This window comes from Salmo salar, chromosome ssa16 (assembly GCF_905237065.1).
Source record: "Salmo salar chromosome ssa16, Ssal_v3.1, whole genome shotgun sequence".
Classification (NCBI taxonomy): Eukaryota; Metazoa; Chordata; class Actinopteri; order Salmoniformes; family Salmonidae; genus Salmo; species Salmo salar.
The window spans coordinates 22,446,506-22,459,312 of NC_059457.1; the positions used below are offsets into that span (position 1 = coordinate 22,446,506).

The 12,807-nt window shown below is 42.6% G+C and overlaps 2 protein-coding genes across 2 annotated transcripts; both read left to right on the top strand.

The window, feature by feature from the left end:
- Nucleotides 1-336: 336 nt before the first annotated feature.
- Nucleotides 337-10,633, top strand: prr5a (proline rich 5a (renal)). Its single transcript, XM_014148371.2, has 11 exons — nt 337-601; nt 2,312-2,439; nt 6,295-6,420; nt 6,840-6,920; nt 7,533-7,581; nt 7,699-7,756; nt 8,003-8,094; nt 8,359-8,499; nt 8,688-8,826; nt 8,929-9,216; nt 9,374-10,633. The coding sequence occupies exons 2-11, from the start codon at nt 2,312-2,314 to the stop codon at nt 9,625-9,627; spliced, it is 1,356 nt and encodes a 451-aa protein (XP_014003846.1). The 5' UTR covers nt 337-601; the 3' UTR covers nt 9,628-10,633.
- A 154-nt stretch (nt 10,634-10,787) lies between these two features.
- Nucleotides 10,788-12,466, top strand: tmem60 (transmembrane protein 60). Its single transcript, XM_014148374.2, has 2 exons — nt 10,788-10,988; nt 11,399-12,466. The coding sequence occupies exon 2, from the start codon at nt 11,473-11,475 to the stop codon at nt 11,875-11,877; it is 405 nt and encodes a 134-aa protein (XP_014003849.1). The 5' UTR covers nt 10,788-10,988; nt 11,399-11,472; the 3' UTR covers nt 11,878-12,466.
- The last annotated feature ends 341 nt before the right edge of the window (nt 12,467-12,807 follow it).

A 12,807-nucleotide genomic window follows, 5' to 3' on the forward strand; every position in this document is an offset into this window, starting at 1 on the left:
AGAGTGCTGTAATATATAATATAAACATCTATAGGCCTAATTTAAATTGCGCATCCTGATCTTTCTTTTCCTTTTTACAACTTCCTTGCTTGAATGAGAATGTTTATCTCGTCCACACCACAACACCAGACACCAAAACGCGCGTACACGCTCACATGCCGCTTTCAAGACAACTGGTAACTCGGGAAAGTCGGAAATGTCCAACTTCAAAACTCGTTCCCACTTGAAAAATGTCTGAATTGACCAATAGAAATTCTCTACGCAAAAAAACGTATAGTTAAACTCGGAGATTCCGCGTTTCCGAGTTGTCTTGAAAGCACCAACAGACGCAAACACGCAAGGCGTCTGGTCCAGTGGATCGGATCTCGTCAAAACAACACGGGGGCGAGCATGCATGCTCATGGAATGACTCCCGCAGCATAGGTCGCTGGCGCACCCCACAACTGCACCCCAATGGCTGTTTGGTCAGTGCAGACTGGGAATCAACAATGAGATAGACTATGGTGTTTATTGCTGATAGGCTATACATCAATGCTAGTGATCATCCATATATGATATCCATATCATTATATTATAAGCAACACGACCAGGAGAGAGAACGGTGAGTACGTAGCGTGCTATGGATGTGTGTGTACAGTGAACTTTGAATGATAGCCTACTGGGTAGGCTATTTATGGTCACATTTTTAAGGTATGGGCGTCTGTTGATTGGGAAATCTAAGATAGTCTACTGTCGCATTGTTTACATGGGCTAGTTTGTTTGCATATCCTGTAGCACATGTTAAAGTTGTCTACTCCACGTACGCACTGTAATGTAGGCTACGTTCCTCCCTGTGACATGGCCATCGTGTTCTATGATGGGGATATATTTGGAATATATTTCCTTTGTGTAGGCTGTACACATCAAATATCGTATAAAAATATATAAAAAGCAAGGATATTATTCTGTAGTCTAGGGGTTCGCATAAATTAACGAGGTAAATGCCCTCGTTTGCAAATTAAAGCGATCGATCTCTAGATTGTTATGGAAGAAAAGGGACCTCAGCCGCTCCGCAAGAACAAATGCAGAATATCCGAATGAATATCCAGACTGGCGTGGCATGCGGGGCAGACAGTCCGAAGGGAGTGTGTGTGTGTGTGTGTGTGTGTGTGTGTGTGTGTGTGTGTGTGTGTGTGGAGTCTGCGTCTGCTCCAACGACCAGTTTACGCAGAGACAACAACACACGCCTGCCATACATAGAGAATAAACATTGCCCCAACCCCTGGACAGCCCCAGACGTGCTTGGATCCTCTCATCCTCCTATTATTATTTATTAGATTCATCTGCAGATTGTAATCTCCAGTCACAATTATTAGGCTACAGTATGACATTAAGTAAATGGTACCACTGGAAGTAGGTTTTGTTAGTTGAATGAATGACTCTTTTTTAAAATTGGGTTGTAGGCTCCTATTCAATCATTACTAAATTACTGTCTTTTTTAGGAACTGTCGTTAGAAATTGCAACAGCCCTATGTACCAATATCCTTTGTGCATACACAACAGTGAAGCCTGGTTATTGTGTAGCATTAGACCTGTGTAATATTGGAAGAAATGTATCTCTAATTTTCTTTCGTCTCAGATACGCCCACTGCATGACGTTTTTATGATCAAAACAACTCTTTATTGATACTCTTTGTTAAATTAACAGAGCGCCTAGACTGTAGTTTTTCCAAATAACCAGCTGATGGCGCCCTAGTATTATTTGTCACATCATTGGACGACACCTTGACATACTATCAATGGAAGACCCATCACATGCAAAATATTATAAATTAAAACTAACCCTTGTATTTCTATTGTGTGTGTGCGTGTGTGTGTGTTTGTGTGCGTGCGTGTAGACTGAATGACTTTGAGTTAGCAGTGAGTTATCCTTAAACACCCTTTTGATTTCAAAATACCACTGTTGTTACACTTCTCAAATGACAGGCTGCTACAGCAACAGTATCCAGTGATAGAGAGAACATCCAATGCCAGGCTGTTCAGTTTGACTGCTCGCTCTCTCTCTTTCCATGTGTTCAATGTTTCCTGGTTGGCTAGCTGCTGTGACATAATAATAATCTATAAAATATAGAGCTGACAGACACAATCAAGTTCCTATTCTGCATGATGAAGGGAAATGCCTGTTCTGTATAATACGGTTCTTTCTGAGCATTTGTCACTTTGAAACCTGAACCCAACCTGAATAATAAGACCCTGGTGAGTCAAGGTTTTCTTGCAGTTATTTGTGTTGATGAATTTTATGTTGTTGTTTTCTCAATGTTTCTTTTGGCAGATGCTGGATGGACTCCGGCGGAGGCACGGCTCTCGCCCTTCCCCCCGGCCCCTGTCACTCAACTTCACCACCTTCTCAGCCCCGCCCCCAAGCCCTGATATTGACAGCAATCATCATCCAATCAGGAGGTGAGGATCAACTCCAAGGATTAACATTCAAAATGTGCCTTCTGGTTAGCCCTCTTATGAGGTTGGTCATAAAACTAAAGTCAGTCTGAAATCAACCCCTAGCCCCATTCCTTATGTAGTGGGTGGCAGATGGCGCTACAGAGAGTTACTCTACAATCTGATTGGTACAACTACCATGGAACTAACTGGAAACTTGAAATTGATGGGTGTCATAGGGCAGAATTACATTGTGGTGGCATGTTATGGGTATGCTTGTCATCGGCAGGGACTGGGGGCTTTGTTAGGATCAAAATCAATATGAAAGGAGCAAAGCCCAGGTTAGAGGAAAACCCACCTCAGTCTTCTGAAAGCCTAACATTGGGATAGTTTTATTTTTCAGTGAGAGAATCACACAAATGTTAATGCCAAAGACACAACAGAATGGTTTTCCAAGACGTGTTGAGTGTTCCTGAGTGGTCTAGTCTCAGTCCTGACTTAAATTTGCTTGAAAATCTGAGACAAAGTTTGAATATTGCTGTCCATCAATGATTCCCAGCCAAATTTAATGCGGTTGAGCAATTTTTATAAAAACAATGGATATACACTACCGGTCAAACGTTTTAGAACACATACTCATTCAAGGGTTTTTCTTTTCTTTTTACTATTTTCTACATTGTAGAATAATAGTGAAGACATCAAAACTATGAAATAACACATATGGAATCATGTAGTAACCAAAAAAGTGTTAAACAAATCAAAATATATGTTATATTTGAAATAGCCACCCTTTGCCTTGATGACATCTTTGCAAACTCTTGGCATTCTCTCATCCAGCTTCATGAGGTAGTCACCTGGAATGCATTTCAATGAACAGGTGTGCCTTCTTAAAAGTTACATTTCTGTAATTTCTTTCCTTCTTAATGTGTTTGAGCCAATCAGTTGTGTTGTGACAAGGTAGGGGAGTATACAGAAGATAGCCCTATTTGGTAAAATACCAAGTCAACATTATGGCAAGAATAGCTCAAATAAGCAAAGAGAAACGGCAGTCCATCATTACTTTAAGACATGAAGGTCAGTCAATACGGAACATTTCAACAGTTTTGAAAGTTTCTTCAAGTGCAGTCTCAAAAACCATAAAGTGCTATGATGAAACTGGCTCTCATGAGGACCACCACAGGAATGGATTACCCAGAGTTACCTCTGCAGCAGAGGATAAGTTCATTAGAGGTACCAGCCTCAGAAATTGCAGCCCAAATCAATGCTTCGCAGAGTTCCAGTAACAGACTCATCTCAACATCAACTGTTCAGAGTCGACTGCGAGAATCATGGTCAAATTGCTGCAAAGAAACCATTACTAAAGGACACCAATAAGAAGAGACTTGCTTGGGCCAAGAAACACGAGCAAGGGACATTAGGCTGGTGGAAATCTGTCCTTTGGTCTGATGAGTCCAAATTTGAGATTTTTGGTTCCAACCGCTGTCTCTCTGTGAGACGCAGAGTAGGTGAACAGATGATCTCCGCATGTGTGATTCCCACCGTGAAGCATGGAGGAGGTGTGATGGTGTGGGGGTGCTTTGCTGGTGACACTGTCTGTAATTTATTTAGAATTCAAGGCATACTTAACCAGCATGGCTACCACAGCATTCTGCAGCGTTACGCCATCCCATCTGGTTTGGGCTTAGTGGGACTGTCATTTGGTTTTCAACATGATAATGACCCAACCCACCTCCAGGCTGTCTAAGGGATATTTTACCAAGATGGAGAGTGATGGAGTGCTGCATCAGATGACCTGGCCTCCACAATCACCTGACCTCAACCACATTGAGATGGTTTGGGATGAGTCGGACCACAGAGTGAAGGAAAAGCAGCCAACAAGTGCTCAGCATATGTGGGAACTCCTTCAAGACTGTTGGAAAAGGATTAAAGGTGAAGCTGGTTGAAAGAATGCCAAGAGTGTGCAAAGCTGTCATCAAGGCAAAGGGTGGCTACTTTGAAGAATCTCAAATATAAAATATATTTTGATTTGGTTCAACACTTTTTTGGTTACTACATGGTTCCATATGTGTTATTTCATAGTTTTGATGTCTTCACTATTATTCTACAATGTAGAAAATAGTAAAAATAAAGAAAAACCCTTGAATTAGTAGGTGTTGTAAACCTTTTGACCGGTTGTGTATATTGCCCTAAGAGTTCTGCAAAGTTGGTCAAATCTTACTCCACATGATTCCCAGCTGTAATGGCTGCCAAAGGTGCTTCCAGCAAGTATTAACTCAGCGCAGTGGAGACTTATCCAATTATGATATTTCAGTTTAATTTTTTCTGAATTTGGAAAATGTTCTAGAACTTTCTTTTACTTTGACAATGTGGAGTAGGTTATGTAGATCTATAGGATAAATGTCACTTTAATCCGTTTAAGATGTAACTTTAAAGCAGCAAAATGTGAAAAAAGTTCAAGGGGGTGTAGACTTTCTTTAGACACTGTCATCAAATCAAATTTGATTGGTCACATGTGCCAAATACAACAGGTGTAGACTTTACAGTGAAATGCTTACTTATGAGCCCATTCCCAACAGTGCAGAGTTAAAAGTAAGACAACTATTTGCTAAAAATAAAAGGAAATAACAAGACTGTACGCATGGAGTACTAGAACCGAGTAGGTGTGCAGGGGTACGAGGTTGTTGATGTAATTGAGCTAATACATCATGTATCTGTGGGTAGGGGTAAAAGTGACTAGGCAATCAGGATATATAATAAACAGAGTAGTAGCAGCGTATGTGAAAGTGTGTTTGTGTATGTAGGGTGTCAATATGCAAGTGTGTGTGTGTGAGCGTATGTAGTATGTGTGTGTGTGAGATAGAGAGCGAAAGAGAGAGAGCCTCAACCAAAAAACTGAGCAAATTGGAACGCTATCTGACCCTAAACAGAGAGTACACAGTGGCAGAATGCCTGACCACTGTGAAAGACCCAAAATTAAGAAAATCCGTGACTATGTACAGAGTAGGTGAGCATAGCCTTGCTAATGAGAGAGGTCGCCATAGGCAGACCTGGCTCTCAAGAGAAGACAGGATATGTGCCCACTGTCCACAAAAGTGGAAACTGAGGTGCACTTCCTAACCTCCTGCCAAATTTATGACTACATTAAATATGCATATTTCCCACAGATTACACAGACCCACAAAGAATTTGAAAACAAATCAAACATTGATAAACTCTCATATCTGTTAGGTGAAATACCGCAATGTGCAATCACAGCAGCAAGATTTGTGACCCGTTGCCATGAGAAAAGGGCAACCAGTGGAGCACATTGTAAATACCACCAATATTTATCTGTTTATCCTCCCTCATTATTTGTGCTACAACTATTTGCACATTGCTAAAACACTGTAAATAGCTGATAATATAGCACTTGAAATGCCTTTATCTTTTTTAAACCTTTTTGAGTGCAATATTCACTGTTAAATTTGTTTCTTCTCACTTTTATTTATTTCACATGCTTTGGCAATGTAAACATATGTTTTGCATGCCAATAAAGCCCCTTTGAATTGAATTGAGAGAGAGAGTAAAGTCACACCATGACCCACCCCAGCTCTGATAGTCCCTCCTTCCTCCTCCTCCTCTCTCTCTCTCTCTCTCTCTTCTCCTCACTCTCTCATTCAGTCTTCTGCTCTGGTCTCTTCCTCGACCAGATGCCAGATGTCTCTCTTTCCCTCTTTCACATTGCACTATTTCTTCCTTCTCTTCTCATGCCCTCTCTCTACTCCCCTATTTTCATTCTCTTCTAGTATTTCAGACTCTAGTCTTTGCTTTAGTTCAATGCTTAGTGTGCTCTCTCTCTCTCTCTCTCTCTCTCTCACCCTCCCTCTCTGCCGTCATGAGGACTCTACACAGGCTGAAGTTGATGAGCTCCCCCAGTCTCAGTGAACTGGGAAAGAGTGAGAAGGGATCACCGGAGGAGAGAGGAGAGAAACAGAAGAGGGCCGGGGCCAACGCTACCTGGAACAGGTATGCTGCAGCCTGACCATGCATGTAGTCTGTGCTTGTTACAGATGTAGGATCTTCATTTGATCACCCTCTTGCAGGATAACTTTACTCCAATGCAGGAAATGTAAAACATGTATTGTATTTCAAGTTTATAATTTCCACTTAGACATTTCAGATTTCCCGTACGAAAAATGCATCAACCCCTACAATAATGTTTGTTAATTATAATCCATATAATAACTAACATTTATTTTCCTGCTTTAGCAAACTCGCTCAAATTCAGATTCTACATTTGTATGAATATGAACTATCATCTAATGGGTAAATGTAATCTAAACAGTACATGCTGATGTGTGTGTGTGTGTGTGTGTGTGTGTGTGTGTGTGTGTGTGTGTGTGTGTGTGTGTGTGTGTGTGTGTGTGTGTGTGTGTGTTCACTAGCATCCACAATGCTGTCATTGCCGTCTTCCAGAAGAAAGGTCTGTCTGACAATGAACTCTATGTCCTCAACGAAGGTGTCAGGTGAGTTCTAAACACTAACAAACACACACACACCGGTTTGCTAACATGGCATTTGTCTGCTGCATGTGTGTGTGTGTGTGTGTGTGTGTGTGTGTGTGTGTGTGTGTGTGTGTGTGTGTGTGTGTGTGTGTGTGTGTGTGTGTGTGTGTGTGTGTGTGAAGCCATGTGGCCTTGCCAGATGTCTCATTATCTTTCCAGACCTGACATTAGAGCCATCAGTTGTGTCATATCAGCCTCCATTATAGCCTAGTAAACAACTGAAATCACACGCATCACACACTTGGAGAGCTGAGTCAATCATAGGGTCTATTCCTAACACTGTTTCAACATATACTTATACCACTGGAAACAAACAGGAACAGTACGTTTAAAAGAGAAAGCTGGGTTGCACTTACCCAGATACCATGCAGTTATATGACATTTACTGTACATTCCTTGGTGTGAATACATGTACCTACACAGTAATATACATGTACTTAACCAATAATATACTATCATCTAATTTTACATAGTTGGTTTTGAAGCTTTTGACGTTTTGGGTTGTCAGTGTATTGCGCTAGTCAAATGTACCCTATAGCTCTAGTGGGTGAACTCTGGTCTTTGTTCACTCAGATACCTATTGAAAACAGAGCTGGGGTCGTTTTTCACAGAATACCTCCAGGTAAGTGATGGTTCTGCTAAATGGTGAAATGATATCATGGATAGATTGTTTCTGATTGAGCCATAATATCATTATTCTTTTACAAAAGTTGTTTCATTGAACCTCTCTGTCCCTCAGAACCAGTTGCTGACAAAGGGCATGGTCATCCTACGGGACAAAATAAGATTCTACGAAGGTATTTGTGGTGTCTCACTGTTAATTGTATATTAGTAGATGTGTTTACAGTGTGACACAGTAGAGAGCAGTCAGTGCTCCAGAGAAGAATAGTTGAACTGAAGCTTACGTTACCTTTGTCAGGGTCTGTCATGTTCTGTGTTTAACACGCCAAAGTAATCTGAGGCCGTAGGTCCCAAGCAGCTGTGCATTGTGAGATTATTCTCTTACTAACAGCAGACGGTTTGTTCCTCCTGTTGGTGTGCAGGTCAGAAGTCACTGGACTCTCTGGCAGAGACATGGGACTTCTTCTTCTGTGATGTTCTCAACATGCTGCAGGCCATCTTTCACCCAGTACAGGTATCAATCCCCTGACTCTTCTCCTTCATCTCGCTGTCACTGTCTCAGTCTCTATGTCACTCTGTCCTGATGCTCCTCTAACCTGCTCACCCTCAATCTCTCTCTCTCTCTCTTTCTCTCTCTGTATTTCTCTCTCAGCAGACAATAAATAAGAATATTCTCTCAGGTATTTAAAGCTACGTCTTCATAATGTTACATCCCCCTCTCCTCACCCTTCGCTCCATTCTTCTGTCTATCTCTACCCTTCTCCTCTCCTGTCTGCAGGGTAAGGAGCCCAATGTGAGACAGCTGGCTCTGCTCCACTTCAGGAACACCATAGTTCTGAGTGTGAAGCTGGAGGACGCTCTGTCTCGGCCCCGCGCCCGCATTCCCCCCTCCGTCACACAGATGCTGCTTATACTGCAGGTAGGTACAGTACGGCTCTCTCTCATTCTCTCCCTATCGCTCACTTATTTGATCTCTTTTTCTCTCTCTCTTTCACTCTCTTTTTCTGTCTTTATATGTTTCCCCTTTATATCTTTGAGTCGTTTTGTCTCTCTTTATCTCTCACACACACACACACTCGCTCTGACCTGTCTCCTCTCTCTCTGTAGGGTGTCCATGAGTCGCGGGGTGTGAGTGAGGACTACCTGCGGCTGGAGTCTCTGGTCCAGAGGGTGGTCTCTCCTTACCTGGGCACCCACGGCCTCTACTCTGGAGGCGGCAGCGTGGCACACTGCTCCTGTGTGCTGGGTAAGAAGCATACACTGCGCTGTTCACTCTTCTCCCACTATGTTTTCTCTGTCCTTTGCTTTCTTTTCTCTTTCTCTTACACACTATGTCTCTCCCTCACAGAGAAGCGTTTGCAGTGGTGCTGGCCTAAGCAGCCTGTGGACCAGCCGTCTAAGAACCCTGTGGTCCGTTCTAAGAGTTACAACATCCCTCTCCTCCTGACGCCCGTGGCAGAGTATGACCCTGATGCCAGCTCGGTGGGCAGCGGGGGCATCCGACGCCACTCTGCCTGTGAGATCATCTCCTGCCTGGAGGAACAGGGGCTGGCCTACGCTGACATGGCCTCCAGGTCCGACGCATCCACCTCCAGCGCCTCTTCTAACAGGCTCTGTGTGGTTCCACAGTTCAGAGGTAGGTCATCTGTCCTCCTCACTAGGTTTACGTTATGCATACACTACAAACTGCAAACTTCCAGAGGCGCAGGATGGAAAGGTTACCAGAGTATTAAAAATAAGAAAATACTCTTGCCAGACTGATTGATCCTAACCCACAACCTTCCCTCTGTCAGGAACCATGGAGTCTCCTCTCCCCTCCCCCTCCATCCTCCCCCTGCACTCCCCAGGACCCCTCCATGGGACGGAGGCAACAATGACCCTTACGGACATGGACAAGGCTGCCCCCTCCTCTCCACCCAGTGGATCCTCCAGCCCGGAGACCGTCATTGGACAGGTGCTGGAGTCCCTGGACTTAGATTCAGACGGGAAATTCATAGAATTCCCAGCCCCGCTGCTCAGAGTCAATGAGATATGGTCGGGAGAGTAGGCAGAGCACTGCGTAGAGGGAATCATGGGTAGCTTGCCCTCCCCAAATATCTTATCTTTGACATTAGGGGGAAAATTCTAAACTGACCTTAGATCAGTGGCTAGGCTAGAGGCAACCTAGACCTAAAAAGACATGGTTAAGTGCACTCCATACTTCTCCCCACAAGAGGCCTATTTTTAGTCAGCGTTTACTTAGAGATAAAACCAACTTTTCTAAGCATTTGATTAGATCTGAATATATCTGCTTTTTTGGGATGCTTATGTTTTGTGTGTTTTGAAACTTGACTCTCATCACTATGATGCCATACCTTGTAGGCCCTTGGATGTGGGCCCTAGGATTGTGTCTGGGTTTTCATCTACAAAACTTGGAGAACTGCAGTTACCATAACATTCAAAGATAAAAGTAGCTTTTGGAGTGAATACACTATGTGAATGTAATTTGGTCACATCTTGCTTCTCATTCTAAGAACCTGCCTAGTTCAATCTGTGTTAACCTGGCTTGTCCCATCTGTATGTTCCTCTTCCTCTGTGTGTTTTTTTACTGTCATGCCAAACATGACATGTATGGTGTGACAATGATAGAGAAGTTGGCTAAAGTACTTCTGGGACCAGTCTGTCATCCTCTTTTCAAAGGTCATAAAGCATTCATGTTATGTATTACCCATAGAAACTAAATATTGAACTGTAATTGGTGTTTACTGTTTACTTATGATGAGAAAATTAGGGTTTAACGATAATTCATGTTGTCTCATTTACTGTGTTGTGTGGCACTTCAACTGTAAATAAATCGTTTTTTTAGGACAGCTAGGTATTGTGAAGTAAGCTTTTTAACTTAACTTGTGATTTCAATAAGGGCTTTTTAACTGAAGCTATTTTTATGATGTTTTACCTCAACCGTTTTTTAATACTTAGCTTTTTTTGACAATCTGTAATGAGAAATTTTTATCCAAGGTTGTAATTATCATTCTTTTGTGATATCAGATTTGAATAAAAATTCTAATGGCTAAGTACAGATTTCCATTGCCTTAAAATATATATATTTAGTCCATTTGCTTAATTTATACCATTGACTGAGCTAAACAAATATGAACACCTTTTGTGTACTTTACGGTAATGCTCGGTTTCACGTATTTCTTTTCCTTCAATCAGAGGGCTGTTTTGTATGATTGACAGAGAATGGCCAATCCTAGTGGATAATGGCATGGTAAAAAAAGGTTTTTAATAACGACAACCGGAAGATAAACCTTCGAAAAATCCCCGAGACACTTTTAGTTTTTATCGTAACGGAAAGTGCAATAAAATACAAGATTGTCTATGATATGGATTTTTAAAGATACTTAGGTGACAAATCCTCCGATCCAGGTAAGGAGAATGTTGGCTGGCCATATGTGAGTTCGGCTAAATTTAGCTTGCTAGCTAACTGTAGCTGCTAAGCTAATGCTAACCAAATTGTTGTCATGCATTTATTTGACTAAATATAAATCGCAATGTATCCAACGCAAGCTAGATAATCTGATCATGATGATCCCCCATTAGAAGAAGTGTGTCAATTAGTTAGTGTGCTTGCAGTTAGCTACAGTAGTTAATGTTAGCTACCTACAGCATACTCCAATACGTTTAGCATGCCGTCACCCCACAAAAAAAATAAGCATTGCCAGGAAGACAACATTGCTATACCTTCCTATCACAACCTGTACAATCTGGTATGTTAGCTAGTATTGTCTCACATTTTAGGTGTGTATGTCACTCATGTATGTCTCTCCTATCTTCAGGTTCGTCTCACTCTTGACTTGCCAGTGCCACAGTGTTAACGTTCCCCCTCCAGGGCACCACCCCCATCCCTTAAATGAGAATGTCTCTGGCCCAAAGAGTCCTCCTGACCTGGATCTTCTCCCTCTTCTTCCTCATCATGCTGGTCCTCAAACTGGATTCCAAGATCCCCTGGAACTGGTTCCTCATCTTCCTCCCCGTATGGATTTTTGACACCATCCTCATCCTCATGCTCGTGGTGAAGATGGCGGGTCGGTGCAAGCCCGGCTATGACCCGCGTGGAGGCCAGCAGAACCTGCGACGGAGGGTGTGGTACCTAGTGGCCATGCTGCTGAAGCTGGGCTTCTGTCTGACGCTGTGCGCCCGGCTGGAGAGGCTGATGGAAATCTGGCTCAGTGTGGTGTGTGTCCCCCTCTGGGCCCTGCTGGTCGGGGCCATGGTGGAGCTGGGCTACAGTGTCTTTCACTACTGCAGAGAGTGAGAGGATGAGGGAGAAAGATGGAGATGGATTTTATTTACTCCGTCTAGGATATAAAGACTGCAAGTTAGTCTGTAGGGGAGATGAATGGGAGATTATTGTAATCCACTGTAGGAGAAACTGAACTGAAGAATATGGAGATGAGAAATTGTTCATTTTCACTACAGCAAAGACTGAAAGAATGGGGGGTAAATGGAGATGGAAAAGGGAATGGATTTAGCTTACTCCACTAGTACAGGATGTAAAGACCACTACAAGAGAGACTACTACAAGAGAGAGTAGTGATATGGCAATATATTTTATGGGTTTATGCTGCTTACAAATGTAATCTTTATTTCACCCTTGTGATACAGCAAGAAATGTTGCAGCCATGTTGGTCTTTGCCATGATGGACTCTGGATGAGCAGACTGGACCTCCTGACAGTCTGACTGATCTGTGCATGTGCCTTTGTTACTCTCAGATAACTGGGACTGTTAGGTCCAATGGGTTTAGATGTGAACATTGATTGTGTCTTTTGAAGTGGTAGGGATCTGTTTTTCTGTGGATACCACGGAGAAACACACACAAAAATAAATATTTACAATTCCTCAACTTTACTGGGTTGGATTGGTGTAAGCATTATGACTGATTATACAGCAGTATATCCCATCTTTCATTTATCTAATCACATGTAGATTAGTGACTACTTCAAAGGGAGAAATGAAGTGTACATTCTATAAGTGTTGGAACAAGGCTCTGAGCCTGATTATAAAGAGAATTACATAACTGGTAACCTGACCCACTCCAAAGAGAACAGAGGCAGGGATTACTTGCCCTCTGGGGTGTTCTGTAAGAGGTCAGCTTATTGGTGTATCATGGACAGGACTCGTGCTGCTACTGGCAGCCAGGGCATCGGGGTTAGAAAGTGCTATAATAACTCCATGTTGTCTTCT

Bases quoted from the DNA above. Each gene is read 5' to 3' on its own strand.
- tmem60 (XM_014148374.2), top strand. From the start codon at position 11,473: ATGAGAATGTCTCTGGCCCAAAGAGTCCTCCTGACCTGGATCTTCTCC.
- prr5a (XM_014148371.2), top strand. From the start codon at position 2,312: ATGCTGGATGGACTCCGGCGGAGGCACGGCTCTCGCCCTTCCCCCCGG. The intron at 6,921-7,532 runs GTGAGTTCTAAA...TTGTTCACTCAG, and splicing joins GTCCTCAACGAAGGTGTCAG to ATACCTATTGAAAACAGAGC. The intron at 7,582-7,698 runs GTAAGTGATGGT...TCTGTCCCTCAG, and splicing joins TTTTCACAGAATACCTCCAG to AACCAGTTGCTGACAAAGGG.